The following is a 23,780-nucleotide window of genomic DNA, read 5'->3' as shown; positions in this document are numbered from 1 at the left end:
TTTAAGCACGGTATATTCAAAATATTTATTAGGTACAGATAAATGAATAAGACATATTTTAATTACAGTTCTTATACATTTTCAAATTACATAAGATAATATGATATATCAATCGGTTACACTTATAGCTACTGGGGGTATGAATCTCCACACGTGACTTATTTCGCCGGCACAAGACGTTATAATGGGCGGATGGTCCGGTTCCTTGATGATCGGCGTATCGTCCAGTATAGCTTCGGTGGTTGAACATTGAATGTCAATCTTGTACTCGCCTGGAGTTAAGAACACCACCGTACATTCATGGTACGCTTTTGTTGACTCGGGCAGCGATGAAAGTACCACCCTAGAATATTATTAAAATACAGACTATTACAAAAAGTAAATAATAACATCGACAATAATATTTGCTCGGTTATTTCTGCATCACGTTATAGTGTGTACAACATTTTTTTTTATATTTTGAATATACTCTAAAAATAGTTAGACAGGGTTACATAATTCTGGCGACAGTTTAATGTCGTTTGTTGGTAAATTGTACATTTGTACTACATTAATCAAACAGGTCCTTAGTATTAAAATGCCAATTACTTGTTATTTCCTGCAGTAGCGACTCTATTATCCAGCTTGTAGCTAAGAACGCCGTTGTTATAATCTTGGTAGAACTGCACTGAGAGACACAGCTTGTGCAGCGGTCGGCTGAGATGGTTCCAAACGGCCACACCCAGCGAGAGGCACTCGCCGGCCGTACAGTTGTACTCCTCTTGCGGTTTTATGCATTGATTGTTTAAACTCACTTCTGCGAAAAAGAACATTACGTTTGAAGTAATATATAATAGAATCATCTATTCACAACTGACAATAATAACGTTTTGTAAATTAATTCCCGCATAAGAAAGAAAAAAAATGTATTCCGTATAAGAGAAACTTGGATAAATGCAGTCTAAGATATTGTATTATGTAGCAAATTATTAAACAGTAATTTCGTAACTTACGTCCCCAAAATTTAGATCAAGACATTGCTTTGCTACAAAGCTCACTCGGAACGAAGCTACATTCTCAGAACTGCTGTCCCGATTAGCATGAGCTGAGCTGCCTCCTTTTACCTTTACGATGTTGCTATATATAATAATAATATATAGATGTAACAATCGGATATTTATTTCTTAAATATAAAATCGAATAACTTACCCCACTTCAAAGGCGACATTCTCACGATATCCAACATAGTCTGCGATAGAGTGATGCCCTTGACAGACGCGCGTCCAGTTATATCGGACTGCATGAGCCTCCACCGCAGGTCCGTGTTGTTAGTGATGTGCTCCGAACACATCAGCTCAAGGCTGTTCGTAGAGGCGCCAGTGCTTATCGATTTTGATTCAATCGATTCTGATGAAAATATAGTGGTTATTTATTTACTAACAGTTCCTGATCAACTGTTAAATCCTAAAGTTACTAATCAACTTTGATAGATATCTCCAGATAGATTGGTAAAATGGAATAATTAGAATAAAGTTTGATTGCAACACTCAGGTAATACTTATATTGATTGGTTTATATTCGAGATCGATCTGGAGGTCGCTTTAAGGATTGTTTACAAATCTCAATAGTTAATTATAATTATGACTGATAATATATTGAATGCCATTCTCTGAATGTATTTACGCTAGACCAAAATAACTGTTGGAATATTTGTCTATTTTATAGTCAATTATTCAAATTATATGAACAACCTTCTTCAACAGTTTTAGTAGTAGTGTTGAACGGGCAGCGATCCAAAGGCACAGGTACCCTGCAAGACTCCTTGCTTTCAATCAAAATATGTTTGCTAGGAGCATAGTGGAACTCCATTTCCTCAGATGTCAAGTTAGATACATCTAAAACTAGGTAGAGTTGAGATGGTCTGTAATCAAATATTTAGTTTTTTAATTGATATACCTCTAAAAATTAAGTTAGTAAAATCTAGATCATATGAATCTATTACGACAGTTTTTTTATGACCTGAAAAACATCGATTGTAACTATAATACAAGTTACATCACATAATATTCACACGTTACAGTTCTTGTTACATTAATTATAATTTCATAAATAATTGAAAATAACAAAAAAATATGTGAATATGTAAATATTATTATTTATCTACTTACATTTCTGCCGGCAATACGTCCCAATGCGTTATCGAAACGCTCGGCAGTAATTCTAAATTTATTTGTAGAGTAGATTGACGACAATGTTCTTCTTTTCCTTTGCCACCAGAGTATCTTATTATCAACTGCAAAACAAATACCATTTATAACTTTATATTAAACTTTTAATGTATTTCATATTCTTGCACCAATTCGCCCATAACTATATTTGTTTAAATTTGATAAAACGAACCTGAGCTTCAATTTGACGACCTCGCGACGGTGGCATCACAGATATTGGGGCAGACCAACTTGTTGTATGAGAGTTGTTGGATCTACAAAAATAAAATAATTATGTTACGATTAAAATGTTCCAGTAATACCTATTCCTATGGCAAATAATATAAAATATGAAGTTATATTTAATTAAAATGATAGGATTTTTTTTTCATCATTATCTCATGTTATATCTGAAATCTTACCTAGAAAACTATCACAAAATACGAAAATAATCGATAAATTTATACGTCACTTAACAATTATAATCGATACATACCTAAAACTCCCTGAGGTTCTATTCGCCATCAATCCGCTACTTAGTGAAGTATGCGGATTGGAACTCTGTGTAGGGAGCGACGTTTGGGCGTTCGGTACCGGAGATCCAACTCTTGAAGGATAGTTGGACGTCAGGCTGTTTGGAAACAAATTGTCAGTTCCACCACCACCTAGGTCTAAGAAATCCGCTTCGCCATACAGCTTCATAGCAATAGATGCGGTTTCGTTCGGCGGTATTGGTAACTGTGCCAGGATAGCGTCGTTGGAGTATTGGAATATTTTAGATTGAAGTTGGTTGTCCATGTTTGCCTGTAAGTTGTTTAATGATAAATGAATTACTGTAAGTTCCAATGAAGCAGAAATACTTGGTATCATATTTTATTTAGTGTATTTATATTGATTAAAAAGTATCAATTTCATTCGATTTTTGACATCGATTACATTTAAATATTTTTAATCCTAGTTTACATCATCTCATAATTCGATATTTTTAAAATTAAGAAACATAATATTATCGTACCACCTACCTGAATCGATAACTCAAGATATTCTATGGGGACATTGCTAGTATTAGTGATCTTAATGGTGCATTCAGTGCTTTCGCCGTTATACAAAGAGACGTTTGTCGTAGTACCCACATTTTCCACACTTGACAAACTTATATGACCAGATGGCGCCACAATCGTCTCGACACTTATAGTAGGAAGGCTCGGAATAACTTTTATTGTGAACGACGGCGGAAATTTGTTAGGCATCGGCATATTTTTAAGTCGACAGTTTGATTTAACACCAAGAGTGTGAGTCGAATAGCCAAGTATTTGTAATTCTCCGACTTCTTTCGGGGTTCCGTGTAAGTTGACAGTTGTGGGGGAATCAGGGCAAAGAATTATTGTTTCAGGGATGGACTCGAATACAATTCCCTGTGTTAAAAGCCGCATATTTGAAACTTTCAATTCGAACGGTAAGGGATTGACTAGTTTCATCTGAACTTCGCAAATATCGTCTTCGACCCAGAAATATTCTGTAAAATAACACATAATCATTTTATAAAAAACAAAATTAATAAACAATATATAATGTTTTATTTATGTTACAGAGTGAGATAATAAGGCCAAATTTTAAAATCAAAAATTATTCTTAAACTTTCTAAATTTAAATAACTAGGGATTTTAAATACATTACAATTTACAAATGCAACTAAGTATCTACCTAACAGTATCATCATATTTTTTGCGCAAATGGTATCGAGGATAATTATTATTGTCTATATTTATTACCCATTTTCCCCTCATCCTTCTTGGCGTTTCGCTCGAGGCTGCCGAGCTTGACGATGGGCGTGAAGATGAACGGTCCGTGCGCGGGCTCGGCGGCGCGAGGTCGCGGCGCGTGCGCAGGAGCCGGCGCGCGCGGGCCGAACCACGCGCAGCGCGGCGCGTGCGTGAGGTTGGCGGGCGGGATCACCGCGCCGCACTCCAGCACCAGCGGCACCGGCCCGCCCTCGCACTGCGCCGACAGCGCCTGGCGCCGGAACAAACAATATTGAGCAAATGTGCCACTCCAATACCACTCCATGCCAACATTGAGTTAGAAAGCAAAAATTGTTGAGGAATCGTATGAGACACAGATTTAGGTTTTTAAATTAATATAAGCTGACACTCATGTTTTTAAAGACATGTATAACAACAGTACAACTTGTGTTACACGCATCTCCACCTTTATTTGGATCCCCATACCTCGCACAAACGATTCATTTAACCAAGAGTGAGGAATCGTAATCTTATATTCCAAAATAATATTAATTAATTAACACACTTTATCACCAATGACTCGATCTGTATATATAAATATACCTGAAGCTGTATAGCCAAGTCCCGATGCTCTTGTTTAGTGAGATGTGGCCACATGGTCTGCAGTAGGAAGGTCATGTGGCGTGTGGCGAGCGCGGGGTGGCCCATCCTGCGAGCCGCCACCACCAACTCTTGTAATAACTGAATCTGCAGCGCCGGCCAACCTTTAATGATTTGTATATGTATTATTGATGGTCAATGAAACCAAAAAATCGATCGTATAGGTACTAGTGATGTAACGAATGTCATTTTTTGAACATTCGCGAATGCGAATATCTGCTACCGACATTTGCGAATGCGAATGCGAATGTTTAGTTTTTGTTCAAATTTGGCGCCAATTTTCTATGATGATTATCTAAATTTTATTATTATCTAAGATGATAATTATCTAAACATTAAAAGTTATGTAAAGACTGATAAAAAATTATAGAATATATTGTTTTTGTTTCTTTCAATTGCTTTTAATTTCTTAGTTGCTATTGTGTTACAAGTTCTATGGGGAATTACATTTTTAAGCTTTATTAAAGTAAACGAAATAATTTTGTTTATTTTTAAAGTTTAATATTCCTCTACTCAAGTTTAATTACTAACTTAAAAACATGGTAAAAATAGTTAATTAATTGGTATGTTTTAAGAAAGAGGGGTATTTTTCTTTGAAAGTCTATAATTTTTTGTTTGTTTGTTTAGACTATATTTATAGTTTATTGTAGAAGTATATTGTTTTAGTTTAGATTTTGATTTTATTAACCTACTATTACACACACAGTATTACGAATATTATCATGCAGAGGCGCAACCAGGGCACACACTTTTCGCCAAGTGTGTTCCGGCTAATAGTGTGACAGGGGCGAGCCTATCGCCATGTCGGGCACAAATTTCACACTCCGAGCTGATACTGAGCAGAAAAATCCAAATATCACATTGCCCGATACGGGATTCGAACCCAGGACCTTAGAGCGCTGCCGTACCGCACATGCAGTAGAACTATGCTACTGAGGCAGTCTACTATTATCTTCAAATATATTTTTTTCTGATATTGACATTCGCAGAAATTTTGCGAATGCGAATATCAAAAAATATGCGAATATTCGCGAATGCGAATGCGAATATTCGTTACATCACTAATAGGTACTGAGATATTACCATTAGCATGTCAACATGTAGTTGGTTGGTTTAATATATATTGAATCTCACTCTCAATATTGGGATTTTAAAGAAATTTCCCTACATAAGATAAAAAATCTAAATATACTTACCAACTTGATGTTGGATCACATAATTTGGGTCCAAACTAAGCTTATGCCCTGGGAAACTATTCAGCATGAGGTAGTAACACCTTTGCCAATCTGGATTGGGATTATTTGGGCTAACTTGTCTGGTTGCCGCCAGTCTTTGACAAAATGCGGCTTTACGAAGGAAACCTAAAAAGAGACAAAGTCAATAATATTTTATACTAGCTTCCGCTCGCAGCTTCGCCCGCGTGGATTTCGGACTTCAAAAATGGAGCCGGTCGCGAACGTTCGAGAATGTTCGTTTTACGAAGCTACTCGCTAGGTGATTCGCTAGCCTCTAGGTGCCAAGCAAGCCGTCTGCCTGTGCGTTCGCGACCTTATATATATACAAAAGTAATCCTTATAGCATGATTCAGTATTCACGCATGATGGCTTATTATTAGCGTATTTCATGTATAACTTTGGTGTTTCTATACCGATTTCTATGATTCTTTTTATGGAATATTTAATAATGTTAACTTTTTTAATTAGGGATGACTGAGAGTGTTATAAACGTAAGAGTAGACAAATATAATGAGAAAGCTTCGAACTGCTAAGCTATCGGGAGTTCCACGTGTTATTGTGAGTCAACCATAAAAGATAGACATATGCTGTCGTGGGATATTTTTTACATAATTTTAAGGAGAACATTTCCGTCATACATGATTTCTGTATAGCTTTAACCATTAAGGTTGCACACGCGACGGAAGCTTAAAAAATGGAATAACTTCTCCCGTTTTCCCAACATTTACCTTCACTGCTCTGCTCCTATTAATTGTAGCGTGATGAAAAGTATACTATAACCAGCACAGGAGTATGACAAATAATTGTACCAAGTTTCGTTAAAATCCGTCGAGTAGTTTTTGTTTCTATAACGGTTATACAGACAGACAGACAGACAGACAGACAGACAAAAATTTTACTAATTGCATTTTTGGCATCAGTATCGATCCCTAATCACCCCCTGATAGTTATTTTGGAAATATATTTCATGTACAGAATTGACCTCTCTACAGATTTATTATAAGTATAGATTATAAGTATAGATTATAGTTTAGATTATTAAAGCAAACATTTTAATACTCACCAATTTCTTTATAAAGTTCTGCAAGAGTGTCAAATCTCTGTATTTTTTCCTGTTCACTCAGTGTTAAATTAATAAAAATAACATTCTGCAGGAAACTAGATGCATGCAAACTATTATTCTGTTCGACCGCAATTCTGGCCGCCTTGAAACACGCCTCAGTCTCAATGATACCAGCGTTTTGATATTTACTATAATGTATTATCGCTTTCCGATACTTCTCGGCAATTTCTTCGCCATTCAACAAATACTGGTTATTAAATTGCGAAGGAGGCTGTCTAGGTATTGAAGGTATGTCTGAACTTAGGTAAGATCTAGACTGATATTCTATATCGCTAGATGAAGCTATAGATTCGGTGTCTGCATTATCAGTTTCGGATTGCCTTGAGGAGGTTTCTATACTGTCCGACGATGTAGGAGTCAGTTCGCTAGGGGGGTTTACTGGGCTGGAAGTTTTAGAGTTTCTCAATGGTGACGAAGTTAGTTTAGCCTTTCTGAACTGGTCTGTTGGCTGGAATAATGATAGCTCTTTTGTCTTGTTAGGAGAACTTTCTTGCAAGCTTGCATTTCTCTGCAGCGTAGTTGGGTTCCGTAAGTTTGGATAGAGAAGTATAGCTGATGCTGCACAGAGACCTGAAGTAAAGATCAAATATTCAAATCATTGCATCAAGCAAACTATTTGTACAAAGAACAAATTTCTGTGTAGTATCCATTATTTAATTAAAAAGGGAACTATGTTTTAAGTTAAAGCAGAAGGACAAATATCTTGTTCTCATGCAATATTAACATTCTAAAACAATTCAAAGTTGTCCAAGTGGGGAATGGTGCATATTGGCAGCCATTAGATCTTTGTGTAATATGTATTAGTAAATGTTTAATATAAAACAAAGATTGTTTAGGTGCTTACCTTCTTTTGCCGCAGCCAACCAGAGCCAATCATTGACAGACTTCAGTATTTCAGCAGCTGAATGGTATAAACTTAGACTGTCTGCCACAAGACCAGCTTGTAGTGTAAGATCTGCCAGATTTTTGGTGACGCGCCCCATACAGCGCTTTTTATTATTGCGAGACTCCATATCAAGACCTTTCAAAAAATATGAATTAAGGCTAGGGGATTATAATAACTACCTCTCATTTGACTACAAATATCTTTGACTATTCTCTCTGTCTTGATGTTATGCAATATTTTAATAACCCTTCCAAGACTTTTTAATTTAAATAAATAATCTGTTATCTATTTTCAATATCAATACTTTTGTCCTTAGAATTTAAGAATAGTTAATTACCTACAAAATCCTTCTTCTCAAACGGTGCCAAAAGCAGTGAAACTTTCTCTAGTTTCTCCCTAGATCTTTCAAGGCGTTTAGACTCAACAACCCAGAACAGAGAGTTGATCAATTCCGCTACATTTTGCTCTAAGTCAGGTACTGGATCACTCTCTCCGTAAAACATGGCATGTGTTTTGAAGTTGGATGGTGTTGTAAAGTTTTCCTCTTGGGGATAAGAAGCTGTTGAAGTGATGGAATGTGGAAAGCTTTCTGATGAGGAAAAGCTGTCTGGTTGTTCGCTTGGTAGGGATCCTCTGCAATACATACTTGTAGATTAAAGGGACAGTTTACAAATTTATTAAATTTTTTAAAACAAAGTTGGCAATATCAATAACTTAAGGTGCTAGTACGGAATGAAAGTTCAGTTTTATGCTAGATATGTATGAGTATATTAATAGTTATTATTAAAAATTACGCGAGACATATTAAATTTGTCGAAAACAAGACAGTTTTACTCACATCTTAAACTGGTCGGCGATTCCGACTACTTTAGTACATGAGTAAAACCGTATGAGTATATTCAATATCCATAATTAATATTTACTTGAAATTATGGAAAAAACATAACTCACTTATCACTCATGCTGCTTTCTTTAGAGACTTTATCATCAGTTAAAAGGCTGTATAACTCTGGTTCCTGCTCAGGCTTTTTCATATTGCTGCCTGGTCCGAACATAAAAGCTCTTGAGTCATACAATGTGTTGGAATACTTCACTTTGAGCGACTCATGTACTCTGCAGACTTCATTTAGTTCTATTTGATTTGTAAACTTGCATAGGGTTATTAAGCCTAACAGCCTCCTGAGAATAAAAAACATTTCAGTAAACATGTTTAAATAAATTTGTATGGTATAATGTTTTTTATGTAGTGATCAAAAATGTACAAAAGGTATGCACAATGATTATTAATTAGTAATCTATATAAATGACCACTGTAAAAATATTTGCCAAAATTGAAATAATTTCTTTTAGATCTTATCACAGTATTAGTATTTTACTTTTATTAAAAGTTTTACAATAAAAAAAAACTGTATAGTTGTAAAATATAGGTAATATAGTAATGACTAGTAGCAGACTCCCTGTCCGTATAGGTCGCGGTACATTGCCTGCACGATACACCTCGTAACGGCGAGCATCCGAAACCAGATGTATCCAGGCACCGCACGTGACATCTTCCCGACTAATGGGGTGAGCCTGCGCGCCACCGGGGGAGTCACGTAGTCCATGGCGCGTAAGTGTACTTATGATAAGTTTATAATTATGTGCATTAAAGTTTACGCTGCTATATTGAGGACTCTTATTGAAGCTGACCCACCCCGACTATAGTAGATATTTTAACTTTGACCTTTAGGACTAAAAACACCACCATCACATGACCATAAAGGCTGCAGTCTTCAAAATGTAAAAAAATAAAAATCAAAAAGCCTTTGATGAAATCTGATATTTTTTTATACTTTTATACCTAAATTTGCATAAACATAAATCATTACCAAACTTGCTGATATTGATTCATGAATTATAATGGGTATATGTATGTGTAAGGTTTTAAGATGACAAAAAAGGTAAGTTTAAATATATAATACCTGTGAGTCTGGAAATCTCCCCAGTCATTGTTTTCAACAGGATAGTCCCTCACATACCGCACCCAGATATCTCTCACTTGTCCCGTTGAATCTTTAAAAGAACATAAACATTGAATATATTTATAAACTGTTTTGTACCACTGTAGATTTCATATAATAATGACGTATGAATGTAGTTTACACAAATGTAAAAGTATTACAATCATATATTATTACCTATGCAATTAGATGACCCCTTTATAAAATGTATCATTTAATACAATGTTATGTCTTACTTTGAACTACTTTTGAATATTATTAATAAAGAATATAAGACTACACATTTATTTTTGATTTAAAATAGTAGGCGACACCCACCAGTAACTTTAATGTTATTGACTCTCTGAATTCTCTCCCAGAACTTGTTAAAGTTTTTCAGCGTGCCTCCGACTCCCTTGACGAGCACCAGCAAGCACGCATGGTGCTGGGTGTGCTGAGCGTAGTCCGGATGCGACATCACCGATTCTCCTGGGGCGTGAGACAGTATGTAGCTCACCGAAGAGCGCATTGATATTTCATTTGCTTATACTATGTTTAATACCGTAACTACTATTCTATAACGTGCAATTTCCGCCTCATCCATTCGTCCATTGAATTCTTATGTAACTATAAATATGTGAAAAAATTTCCTAATTTATTATTTTGTTTACGTCGCGATTTTCTTTTGGTGTTTTGATTTTGACAGCTTTGACAGTGATTGATTTTTTTTTTTTATAATTCGTCCTTAGAGGACAGGCTATAGTCTTACGACCATACTGCCTAGTCTTACGTATTTTGACAGTGATTGACATTTGAAAATTAACATTTGACAGTGATAGGGTTGATGCTATTATCGATAATCATTGAAAAGTAGGCGATAATACTTAATTCTAGAGAGCGCGGTGCCGACGTTCTTAGTCTTTCAGATATATCGTTTGGCTTTGATATTATAAAATTATAATAATTGAAATAATATTCTCTAGAGGTAAGGTGCAGTCAATGAATTCATGATAAATTTCTGAACGAAATAAACTAACCTCAAAAAAAGAAGTTTGAATTTATGATTCACGAAAGACCGAAAACAAACAGTACGTAAATATTTATTTTGTACCCGGGTATTAAGGTATTTACAGTTTTTTTAAATAATGGCATCGAAAGAAGGAGGTGACAAAGGCAAGGTAGGGTAATAAAGTTATACGAACAAGTTTTGTAACTTTGTCTACTTGACTTACAGTTGATTTTCTTTTTAGTCGGGTCAAAATTCTGGTGATAATAAAGAGAAGCGAAGGAAAGAATCCATTCTAGACCTCAGCAAATACTTAGAAAAGAGTATTCGTGTAAAGTTTGCCGGAGGAAGGGAAGCAGCGGGAATCTTGAAAGGTTATGATCCCCTCCTGAATCTTGTATTGGATAATACTACAGAATTCCTACGAGGTGAGGATAAATTCTTATTGTTTTACAATTTTATTACCGTATTAGTGTCATTTTAGTAGAATTTAAACATTAATAACAAAGTAAGTAAAGACTTTGCCCAAATGGTATTGTGCTGATTATAATTTTGTAGTTGGAGTAACATCAATAAATAAGCCGAAGTTATAATTTAGGTTAATAAAGGTAATTTTTAGTAAGTGGACAAATGATGGGAATGAAATAGTCTGCTAAGATGAGTATCGGTAGGTTCAATACCCAATGCACACACCTTTGACTTTTTGAAATGTGTGTATTGTGTACTGTATTGTGAAGAAACACACTCACCTTTGAATTCTCCAAAAATAATTTTGAATGTATGTAAGTCGAATCTGCACTAGATCACCATAATTCACTTAGGTCTAAAACACTTGACATTAAGGAGGCCTGTGTTAAGCTGGGGGCAGTCAATAATAGACAGCTGGAATTGTTATTGATTAGTTTTTTTTTGTATTACAGACCCTGATGACCCCTACAAGTTATTAGACGACACAAGAGCATTAGGATTAGTGGTGTGCCGAGGGACATCAGTTGTATTAATATGTCCTATGGATGGTATGGAAGCAATACCAAATCCATTTATCACCCAGGAAGGATGAATTTTGACTTGTTTGTGTTAAGGTCTATGTAATAATTAAGTTTCTTTTATAATGTATAAAGCATAAGAACCAATTTTTATGTTTTTTTCTTTTTGTGGAAAATATCCTTTTAACATTAATTCCCAACTATTTAGCTATTGATTTAATAATTTTCTGAACAGTCAAGAAATATTCCCAGATTTGCATATGATGATTATACACCAATATTATAGGTATAAAAAATAAAAAGTAATACAAAAATAATTTATTATCAACTTCAACTTAACAAATTATTGCACATAATTTCCCACTTTGTTCACTTACATATTATTACTTAAAACAAATTAATACAAACAACAATTTTAGTAAAACAAAAAATTTTACTTGGTTAATTTTGTGATGTGTCAAGAGACTTAACTTACAATATCTGCATTTTACAATGGGTAAGTGAAACTTTATTGGTGTTTAAATTATATAATTATGTTATTTAGTTTTAAACATTTATTTAAATACCTAAAAATATATTATTTTATCTTACTTTCGGTAACTGAGCATCAAGTTTTTATTTAGTTACTTTACTATTTACAAAACATTTTTAGAAACATCTGAGAGAGCTAATGATACGCGAGAATTAATGTTTTATATTATTTATGGTTATTGCTATTTTTTTCAATCATAACCAAATTCGTTTCTAATCCAAGGGTAGCTTTTCGGGCAATCAGCACATGTCATCATGTACTTATCATGCTCAAGTATTTTTGAAGATAGTTTACATGTTTTCGGCTTGTTGCAAGCAACTTCGAAATCCTCAAACTGACGATCATAACATAGCCACGGCTGGAATTTCTTCAGCTGCAGAACCGGCGTGGGTCGCTTTATCCATTCAATCACTTCCTTGTATGTAACAAAGTATACGTCTGGCAATTTTTGTAACTCAGTCAAGAATCTCTGAAAAAAACATAATTTTTAAATTGATTTTAACATACAGTTTCATATCACGCAAGTGGGAATTTTTCCCGCATGCGATTGAGCCGTTATACTATACTAAATCTATACTATTATATAAAGCTGAAGAGTTTGTTTGTTTGTTTGTTTGTTTGTTTGAACGCGCTAATCTCAGGAACTACCGGTGCAAACTGAAAAATTCTTTTTGCGTTGGATAGCCCTTTGTTCGTGGAGTGCTATAGGCTATATATCATCACGCTATACCCAATAGGAGCGGAGCAGTAATGGCTGATCTCAGGAACTACCGGTCCAAACTGAAAAATTCTTTTTGCGTTGGATAGCCCTTTGTTCGTGGAGTGCTATAGACTATATATCATCACGCTATGACCAATAGGAGCGGAGCAGTAATGGCTAATCTCAGGAACTACCGATTCGAACTGAAAAAATATTTTTGTGTTGAATAGCCCTTTGTTTGTGGAGTGCTCTAAGTTATACAGAGTGGTGACGACATAACGACATTAAATGAAAACACGAACCCCACTAGTTGATCAAAACACTCTAAAATTATCAAAAAAGTTATTACGCAAAACTACAAGAATCAAATTTTTCAAACAAACTAAATGCGAAAATAATCTAAATTAAACACACCAGCCTTTGTAATATTGTTTATTAACCTCATCTGACCTGTAGGCACTGCACGTAAGAGGCGTACATACGTACTTATTTGGCGGTCCCTTTTGGGCGTAAAGTTTCATTCATGAACGTAATCTAAAAAATGGTGGTCATGGTCACTAGGTTCACATTTCATGTAAACACTTGAACATTTAATCAAAACTAATACACACGCGTACGAACTACAAAAGAAATGCCGACAAAGCGACGGCCGCCGCGGCGCGGTGCGCTGCTGCCGCATAGGCATCAGCTGATGTGCGTCTTACAACTTACATTATGATATTTTTTTAATACTATTGAATTTTGTTTCTAATCAATAGTTTAGTTTATCTATCCATACGTAACGCTGTATAAGAACGTTCTCTTCTTTCGAAGAGCTAATCATTCGATCGCGCTGTCTTCGTTTTCGGTAGCGCTTCCCTTACACCGGGTATTTTTGCCTACACTTACCTACATGTTTAGACAAAAATGTCGAATTGACAACGTAGCTATCTCACCAGTTTACAAAACAAGTGGTGCGTCTCGGCAATCTTTCCTTGCTAATAATAATAATGTTATCTTTATGGTGATTATGTCTAAATACAACCAGCAATACAATAAAATATTGTAATATTATTTCTGAGTAGCGAGTAGCACATTGTATTTAGTTGTATTACGCATGTAGGTAAATGAAATTGTTTTGAGGTGAATGACCTAATGAACTTGCGTAGCTAAATCGTAATGCATGTACATCATGTTCTAAAATCGTTAAAGTAAAAAATAATTCCTGCGGCTAAACCATTGATTGTAATTTGATAATTTTTGGTATACGTACTACTAACGTGATACTCGGCATGTGGTTTAATTTAATGTCGCTATGTCGTCACCACCCTGTATATCATCACGCTATGACCAATAGGAGCGGAGCAGTAATGGCTAATCTCAGGAACTACCAGTTTGAACTGAAAAATTCGTTTTGTGTTGGATAGCTCTTTATTTATGGGGTACTATAGGCTGTATATCATCACGCTATGACCAATAGGAGCGGAGCAGTAATGAAACATGTTGCAAATACGGGGACAATTTATTAGTTTTGAGGGTTTCCGTTGCGAGCGCTGCGTAAACGGTTAAAGTTATGCAACAATGATGTATGACGGGATTGTTCCTCTTAAAAAGTTCTATAAAAATATATTATAAAACAAAGTCCCCCGCTGCATCCGTCTGCCTGAACGACTTAAACTCAAAAACTACCCAACGTATTAAGATGAAATTTGGTATGGAGACAGTTTGAAACCCTGGGAAGAACATAGGCTCCCGGGAAACTACTACTTTTATAATGGAAAACTTTAGCCTGAAAAACTTTACAACGCGGGCGGAGCCGCGAGCAAAAGCTAGTAAATTTATAACAATTGATCAGACTATACCCATCGTAGACCCTTGTAAATTTCTTGACGGCAATGCCCTTTTAGGGAATCCAACCTTAAGAATTTTGGATCGGTCTAGCTAGGGACTTTCTGTAGGAAGAGGGCAATAGGGGACCGGCCTATGCTTGATTTTGTATATTATTCTATATGTGATGGTTAATAATACGAAAAAGAAGCACGTCTGCGAAAACAGCATAAAAATTGGTTAAAAAATGAGCGAGTAATTCATATTTAAAATATTGTAATGTGCAGAAGTGGGCATGATGTGGGGATATCGCTTCATCTCTTTTTTTTGCACGCGTCGTAATTCCCGATGACGTCACATGTGGATATTTCGTCTCTTTTCTGTTTCTTGCTAATAACCCCTTCCACCGAAATTCAAAGACTTATAACTTGTTGATTTTTTACCGGATTTCAATAATTCCTTCTGTGTTATAATTTATATCATTAAATATTCGATAATAGTAAAGAACAACAATGAGTCCGGTACCCTATTAGCGAAAGTAAAAAAAGCTTGACTAAAGGCCTTCACCACGCGAGGCTTCTGCAAGCGCGAGGCAAGGTGGTCAGAAGTTTTTAGGGTGGGCGCCGGCCACTCTTGCCTCCCCCCCCCCCTGGTTACACTTATGGCAAGTTGTTTTGGAATCCTACAACCATTTGGGAGTTAAAACCCAGGATCTCTATTCACAGCCTAGACCTGTGGTCTAGCTTAGGTTATGCGTAATAAAGTTGTTCTCCTACAGAAACTAATGTCCTTAATGCAGGGACAGAATTCAAAAAACTAGCTACTGCAGGTACTGGTTAGTGATTTCTTCCTGTAGGTAAATATTAATCACAAAAACCAATTCCAATACTTTACTCTAAAAAAAAACTTATCTTATTGTTATCTTATTAGTATCATATAAGTACGCGTGTCTTATTTCCAATTGGTGTTTTTATTTTTATATAGGTAAAAATAAAAACACCAATTGGAAATAAGTATAAATTAAAGTTTTTTTTAAAGACGGTGCTGAATTTCAATTAACTATTTGTGGACTTAATTACTTAGCTACCAATCTTGTTGTTATAATGAACCCACATAAAAAAATATATCAAAATCGTATTTGATTTTTAGCAGTTTCCTCTGCAGTTTCGAAGTCCAAAGCCCTATACAATTGAAATTAGATTAGGACCATTTCCAAGTTATACGAAATCGAAAGTAATAATTATAATCATTTAAACTTGTCTACGGAGTAAAATATTTCTCTGAATAAGCAATAAAAAATATTATGGAGTAGATAAAAAAATTACCTTAAATGATGCTAAGTACTCATTATTCTTCAGCCATAAAGAGTTTAAGTGAATTCCAAATGGCGCTCTGTTTTTCAAATAGTGTCTCTTGAAGTTGTGCATGAGAATATCGAAGACTTCATCTCCGGATAGTGTAGAGGGGCAATATTCTAAGGTAGCGCATGTGTGGTCCCCATTAGCCAATGGATTTATGACCATCTCCCAAAGACCTGCGTAGCTTCTCGTTGGACAATATTGATTGTTACCTGAATACATATATCCATAAAATATCAATAATTAGCTTTTAAACTTGAATTATAATAAATATACATTCATTGATTTACGGATCAAATCTTAGACGACATTGGTATCCCAACCTAAATATGTAGCCAATAAGGAAATATTTTAGATAGAAAATAAATAATAGCAAGCAACTAGAACTTTAAGTAAGGTAGTAGCGCCTAAATATTTCAGTATTTAATTTTATCTATGGTGCCTAAATTGAGGTATCTTACCAAAGTCCATAATAATAAAAAGATTGTATTATTTTGTGCAACTAACCTAACTTAAAGTATTTGATTTAGAGAATCGTGAATTCATACATCTAGCAATTTCCGCATTCTAAATAGCGCAAAAACTAAACAATAGCGCATCTTGCACGCAGAGTGCAATGTCTCCTGCGGAGTACGGACTTGTTCATAACTCGTAACATCTTACTCAATCGGCACTCACACGCTCCAATTAAAGTAAAAAATAGATATGCAATTAATTCATCTATTTTATTTTATATTCGTGAATTGAAGTTTCATAGGTGAACACACAGCGTTGTATATAGATAGGTACAAAGACACCTGTGTTCGATTCGAATGCGAGATGCCAGAACCTTTTTTTTTGATACCGTAAAGGCAAATAATACATTTCATTGGATTTATCATCTTATGATCTGTAAAGTCAGTCAATATCTAACTGAATATCATCTATGATTTAGTAAGTAAGTAAGCTTTTGGACCGTGAGGCGACGGCTCATGTCACGTACGCCTTACGCCACCTCTGAGTGAATTTCAAATTGAATGGGTACAAAGGAGAAAGGTTGCGTAACGCCAATGTGACAAGAATTTCTGTTTTCTGGATTTATATTTTTTTAAGTATATCGTATACCTATTGATTTACGTCTGAACGCTCCAGTCGTCGAAGAGTGTCTTTATGGGGGTTTAGGTATGGGGCGTTTTCAATACTATTTTATTTCGGTAGTTATTACTATTTATATAACTAACTATAACTTTAAAATTATGTAAATAGATAATATCATCGTGGTATATATTTACGTGTGTCCATATGACGTGGAATACCGACCAGACACTTAGAAGGATTTATTTAGTTTAAACGAATACAAGTTTAAATAGTGAATAGATAAAGATGGGTTTGCTACATCAATTCCCGTAATAGGTTATTGCGAAACGTGGCTAATCTCACGACCCGAGTTATATTGACGCTAACATACTTACCTGTGCACTTATGAGGCATTTTATAATCTAACGTGTAGGGCCAATACGGAGGATCGGTAAGCGGAGCGACAACCGTCGCATCGTACACGAAACCGAACTCTTGCATCATTAGGAACTGACGATTCCATCCTACCGATAGGTACGGCACGCGCATGCCTCTGTAGATTGGGAAAATAGTTTTAATTATAAGTTGCATACTACGTTTTTATTCTTATTTTTATGTATAACTATATAGTAGAAAATAAATTGGCAATAGGGGTTTAGATTGTCGTAGCAATTGTGGCGTTGAACTTCCCGCAAGATGTGGTTTTTTATAAAATCATTAAAGAATATTATGTTTTGAATATCACAAGTTATTGATTTTAATTTTATACCGGGTAGATAGAATGTGAAATTTACATAAATTATAATAGCAAATAAAACTTGGGATTGGTAGAAACTAGAGAATATAATTATAGAATTAGACCAGATCTAGGAAAATTAGAAAAATAAGTTTGACCTGAAGTCCTCCATGCGAACTCTACCAAATCTGTTTATAACATTCGCCTGTCCGACCATTTCGTCAAACCATTCTTCCACGGTTGCATTCTTCGCCCACCATTCTTCTGGTCCACGATTACTGAAAAAAAAATTAACTGTTTTAAACTTCAGTTATACATTCAACCGTGAAAGTTTCATTTGCATGACTTACGTTATCGAATTAACTGCTATTTCATGTCCGTCATTCCACAGTTTTTGTACGTGTCGGTAGTTTGTGTACGGATGTGAAATGAAGAAAGTTGCTTTAAGAGGACATCCGTTGGGATTCTTCCTGTCTGATGTAAATAGATGTTTTGTGAATATATCCCAATTTTCATGATTGATTGCCCCATTGAAAGTTAAAGTTATCATTTGAGGAGTCTGAAAACAATTTTGTTTTGTTAATTGGCGACTATGGCGGAGAGCGTTACGCTTTCACGGTTTTCAATTACCTGACTAGGGACGAGACTTCCTGGTATGTCAGTACCGTTTCTAGTACAAAAGCACTCCGGCAATTGACAAAGGTTTACGTCGCATGGTTCTGCAGCATTAGGGTCGTAGTTAATATCACACCAACCCTATAATCACGTTTTTCTTAATTAGATTTCAAAGTTGTCTTGTACATTAATTTTTCAATATTTACAACATTAAAGCAAGACGACTACAGAAATTTAAGATATAATGAAGCATGTGAAATTTAAAAAGCTATTCGTAGAGAAAGCAAATTATGTGACTGATGTATTTCCATCAGAAATTGAACCGTTTTAATCTTTTGCAAGTCATACAATATGCAAAGAAATGTGTCTACAATTACGATCACGTTTTGCTTATGTAACAAAAAGCAATTTTGTGGTGATTATGGATAGTGACATGCATATTTACTTCATCTGAAGAGTCGGCGCAATCTATTGAGCCATCACAAAAGTATACGGCTGGAAGGCATGTACCGTCTGAACATCCGATGTGTGTGTCGTTCGCGCAACTCGCCATATCCAAAAGCGGTTTCGGTATTTTTGTCTCTAGAACGATATTATGACTGTTGACATTCTTTTCGATTTTCTAGTTACCGAACGTTAGAAAGCGTACCTGTAGTGAGATCGCAGTTGTGTACATTTTGCTGCATGTCGCAGAGCTGTCGGTTGACGTCAAATAGCAGGCCCGGTGAGCAGTGGAACTCGAATACGTCACCATCCAGGCATAAGTAGTATTTGGCACATTCGTCTTTTGTCCACAGTGTGTCTTCTGATCGATCTGGATTTCTAGTATATGTAATAAATAGATGGGAGCAATTTATAAGTAGATACATTTTAATACATTTAGGTGATTGAGTACCGAATCTTCAAATAAACTAGATATTAAAATTAGAGACATTCATTATTGTTTAAGTACTTAATAATGTTTAACATACGGAGGTACTTGATTCAGCACACATTACGTAATTTTAAATAATAAATATCATGCAGATGCTAAAGTATAATGCTTTGGGATAAACGATATCGTCACAGAAATCGTACCATTATTACTAACAGATCTAAATTTAAAATTTTCCTAGAGTTCCTAGATAGGTTTTGCTGGTGATAGGATATATTCTTTATGCACCCGGATAACGACTACCATACACAAGGTGTTACAAACCCGCCATAGTAGCTCACGTAAGTATGTCGCGTTCCAGGATCAGCCTGTGTAAGTATATTCGGTTCTAACAGGCCGTCATCCCTCGTCAGTAGACATTCTATTGGCCCCACCCCACTCAGGTGTAGTGTGGTAACTTAACAGTGTTCTTTATTTAAAAAAAGATAGCTTCAACTTGTGCCGACGTCGGTGTAAGTAAATCGTTCATGTAATGTTTTGATAGGTGTGTTAAAACAAACAGCGAAAGTGAATTTCTCGAGACGCAGCAGGAAACTGTAATGGTGGGACAGCGCAATGGGACGCGAGCCTGAGTCAAGGTTGCGGCGAAAGTCGCGAGGTCGACGTCCTCGCGCTGTTAGCGATAACTCTATCCTACTGCTTGAACTAAACGCAATGCGTGCAGGCGCATCCGTGTAATTGTATATATTGTGTCCATTTACGGAAAAGGTGAAATTTAGATCGAAAAGGCAAGAATGTTCCTCTGTTGACTGTTCTACTTACATATCCTCTGCTTTACGGGTGAGATTTTGTAGATTGCCTGTAATCTTTGGTAACAATAAGAGCGGTGAAATTTATGCCTAGTCTAGAATTACATTCGCTATCTCGCAAGCTATAATCATTAAAATGTAATCTTCAATCGGTTATGCAATATCGAAAAACATTGAAGTTTATGTTTATACTTTAATACTGTTGCAGAATTCACGCAACTTTTTTCATATAAGTAGTATTCAATTCTAGTGTAGTGTGTCGGTTTGTAATACTTAAGTAAGTACTTTTTTTTTCTTTTACGATTACATATTTGTTAAAAATAGAAGTTAATCTTTTTGTTTTAAAAAACAAATGTTAATATCCTTTTTCATAAAATTAAAATAAATAAATACCAAATACCTTTTAATATTAAAGCTACTGTGCTTCTTCAAACAAAATAATCATTCAGCCTATCGATGTCAATTATTGAACTTAGGCCTCCTTAAATAAGCGCCAAACAAAACATCCCGGTCCTAAGTAGACCGCATCTGTTCGCTAGCCGCCACATATTTTGTCAATTAAATAATTGTAAATTTTCCGCTTCATATTTTCCCGATAACAGTAGTCTATGTCCTTCCCATGGTCAAAAAACTATCTATACTAAATATCATCGAAATCAGTTGGATCGGAAAAAATCAAAGCGACTCGCAGCCTTTATTGAAAACGCTGCCTAATCCCTTAGAAGATATTATAACAAAACTTATATCAACAAAATATATGGTGGAATTGTTCCTCTTATAGGTCTACAGCAAAATCCGGGACGGAACAATAATGGATAGCTTACTAAGTAAGTATATAATTAAATGTAAAAAAAATGGTTACATTATAAATGTGGTAGTTGGAAAGCTATATTTAGACGAGTACAATATTATTCCTTATCAAATTAAATAAAATGCATTCGGCTAATTTTGGACGGTATTTCGATGACTCTCAAGTCTCGATAATATTTGTTTCTCATCGATACCTCAAGGTCCATTTTCATACATTTTGTTTCGGCTTTAATCTGGGTAACTAAACAAGTATTGGCAAGTAAAGAATTTAAATTCACGTCTAGTTAGTGATTAGTTCTCGCAGTTGAAGAAAAACGTAAAATAATTAATAATCATGGATATTTCGGCCTTTAAAATTTAATATGACGAAATTTTAAAGGCAGAAATATCCATGATTATTAATTATTTTTACATTTTTCTTCAACTGCGAGAACTAATCACTAACTAGACGTGAATTTAAATTCTTTACTTGCCAATAGATTAAAGCCGAAACAAAATGTATGAAAATGGACCTTGAGGTATCGCCTTAAATATTTAAATTGATACCGGCATGTTATACATCAAACTAGATATTTATGTGTTATTCGTCATAAAAACGAGTTTTTGAAACTCTTACACTCCACATGACCGCAGTTCCGTCCTCGCCACGTTCCTCGTCCCCAGACCCTACTAATAGATCCGGCCCGTGTGCCGACGAATACGGTATGGTTAGATTTTAGTTTGCTACGACTACGCACATCCATAATCGTTGATGTCTTAACTTCTCCCAGTGACTGTCCTAAGCCGAGGTTCGTAACCTTTAGTGGTTTACCCTCAGAGTGGTCGCTTAATTTTCAAAGGTTACGAGTGCCTGAAGCGCTCACCCAAGAGCCCGGTGTGTTTGTATAAGCCGGCCCTTGCCACGCTAATACATGTAGGGTCATGATAAAAAAAATAAAAAATTATAAAATTATTTCAATTTATGAATAGATATAATTTTAACCCATTTGCTGTCAAAATTAATAAACGATTATAACCGCTACTTTTGGACCGAACCTGACAATAAACCAAGCAAAAATTGGAATCGTTTATTGAAATCGGGCATTAGAAGTTACGCCGTGAACCCCGTGGCCGTGACCGATCAACCGTATTAAAATACAAACTTCGTAATTACTAATTTGAAGCATTGAGTAGTACCTAAAAATGTCAATCCCATGACACAGTTTTCATAAAAAATTTGTGATTAAACAATTCGTAGTATTTTATATGATAATAAGAATTTAACTGTAAAATAAATTATAGTTAATATTTTATTTTAAAGTTATCTACTTATTTTTATTGTTAATAATGTTTTATTAATGCTCCTGCTTTAGATCCCCATGCACCCTTAAGTACATCCCTGGAACATGTACTTAATAAAGTAGTTTTCTACAAACCTGTAAAACCTTCCATTTTCGTGACATTTTACATCCGTTAAACTTCGTTTGTGCACTTGTTTTCCTCGAACTTCTGTAATATTTTCGCAGATCAATAAAATAATTCTGTGCGACCGCTCGCGTAACACATATTTTTATAAATATATCTTATGGAGTGTGAAAACTTTCGTGAGACACATTTAATACATAACATGTTGTAGGAATTAATTTTGAGTTATTGACTATTATCGATTGACAAAAACAATTTTACACTTTACCTAACACAACGAACGTGAACAATACATTTGTGAATAGTCGTGAAAGGTGTCGAGCCATGTTGCGCGCCCGGTTTCTGCAGAAGCACTGAATTGTCAATAAACCACTCATTCATCGACGAGCATATTACTTTCTTTTACGTTGTTGTAGGTTTTCGTTGCTATTTGCTGGCATAGTTTCATTTGGCAGGAAGAAGTATAAATTAGTGTGTTGGTACGCTCAGTTGGAAATATGAATATTTAACGCACTAAGAATCGCGACCATCATTAAATTATATTAATTAGTAGTTTCCCTAATGGAGTGAGAACGTTTTTGAGCATGTTACATACAAATTGGTTGCAATTGGGGACCTTTTTATTGCTTCCGCGCAATAGTCATCCGGGCACAGAACACGTGTGGTGGCACAAATTGACCTATACTTTAGTATAAATCTCACACTGTCTATTTATACTATCTACATTAAGTATATCGTCGCTAAAATAATTTTATATAAGTCTAATATAGTTTTCCTGTCTACGGTGTAATGAATGTTATTTTAATAAATATGCTGTTGGCTTACATTTTAAGTACATAAGTACTTTATACTTACCATAAAATAAATAAATAAACGGGTAAAACAAGGTCGTAGAGTAACCGAGTAGTGAACTTACCTACTGCATAAGTAGTTGCAGCAAACATATAAAGAACCAAATTATGTTATGTAGGCCTAGTCTCTAGAGTTAAGTATTTTATTTTTTTCTGGTATCCCACGGGACTAGCCTATTTTTTTTTTGGTTTCGCGGAGAAAGTGCCTTATTACTATCGCCCAGCCTTCGTGGGGGGCGACTGAGCGGTTATGCTGGGGTAACCGTGCCTTACGGCCCAGCGTTGAGCCGCCCGGATTTGATGGTGACCTTCGGGCGACCGCCGGGCCGAGTCCCTAGCCCTATATACAACTTAACCTATGCACGGCCTACCAGCTAAAACTCCGCGGTGGCCCTCTTCGGCGCATTAGGGACGGCTGCGGGCTTC

General features: G+C 35.5%; 3 protein-coding genes across 3 annotated transcripts; 1 reads left to right on the top strand and 2 right to left on the bottom strand.

Moving 5' to 3' along the window:
• Positions 1-6: 6 nt before the first annotated feature.
• On the bottom strand, positions 7-10,340 carry LOC115440217 (protein brunelleschi). Its single transcript, XM_030164427.2, has 17 exons — positions 10,151-10,340; positions 9,794-9,884; positions 8,784-9,011; positions 8,170-8,465; positions 7,791-7,967; positions 6,887-7,516; positions 5,785-5,949; positions 4,532-4,692; positions 3,959-4,199; positions 3,209-3,702; positions 2,683-2,990; positions 2,380-2,461; positions 2,148-2,272; positions 1,731-1,900; positions 1,189-1,386; positions 589-796; positions 7-343 (listed from the first exon to the last, which is right to left on the bottom strand). Exons 1-17 carry the CDS (start codon positions 10,338-10,340, stop codon positions 109-111), a joined length of 3,999 nt encoding a protein of 1,332 aa, XP_030020287.2. The 3' UTR covers positions 7-108.
• Positions 10,341-10,749: 409 nt separating this feature from the next.
• Positions 10,750-11,952, top strand: LOC115440224 (U6 snRNA-associated Sm-like protein LSm7). Its single transcript, XM_030164441.2, has 3 exons — positions 10,750-10,989; positions 11,062-11,245; positions 11,738-11,952. The coding sequence occupies exons 1-3, from the start codon at positions 10,957-10,959 to the stop codon at positions 11,875-11,877; spliced, it is 357 nt and encodes a 118-aa protein (XP_030020301.1). The 5' UTR covers positions 10,750-10,956; the 3' UTR covers positions 11,878-11,952.
• Positions 11,953-12,106: 154 nt separating this feature from the next.
• LOC115440223 (chitin deacetylase 1) lies at positions 12,107-22,906 on the bottom strand. Its single transcript, XM_030164440.2, has 10 exons — positions 22,772-22,906; positions 22,515-22,587; positions 19,256-19,428; positions 19,052-19,188; positions 18,622-18,747; positions 18,342-18,550; positions 18,150-18,269; positions 17,651-17,808; positions 16,167-16,411; positions 12,107-12,804 (listed from the first exon to the last, which is right to left on the bottom strand). Exons 1-10 carry the CDS (start codon positions 22,878-22,880, stop codon positions 12,526-12,528), a joined length of 1,629 nt encoding a protein of 542 aa, XP_030020300.1. The 5' UTR covers positions 22,881-22,906; the 3' UTR covers positions 12,107-12,525.
• Positions 22,907-23,780: the final 874 nt, after the last annotated feature.

Source organism: Manduca sexta, chromosome 10 (genome assembly GCF_014839805.1).
Source record: "Manduca sexta isolate Smith_Timp_Sample1 chromosome 10, JHU_Msex_v1.0, whole genome shotgun sequence".
Classification (NCBI taxonomy): domain Eukaryota; kingdom Metazoa; phylum Arthropoda; class Insecta; order Lepidoptera; family Sphingidae; genus Manduca; species Manduca sexta.
The sequence above is the reverse complement of the archived record's forward strand: the minus strand, read 5'-3'. Positions and strand labels throughout refer to the sequence as shown.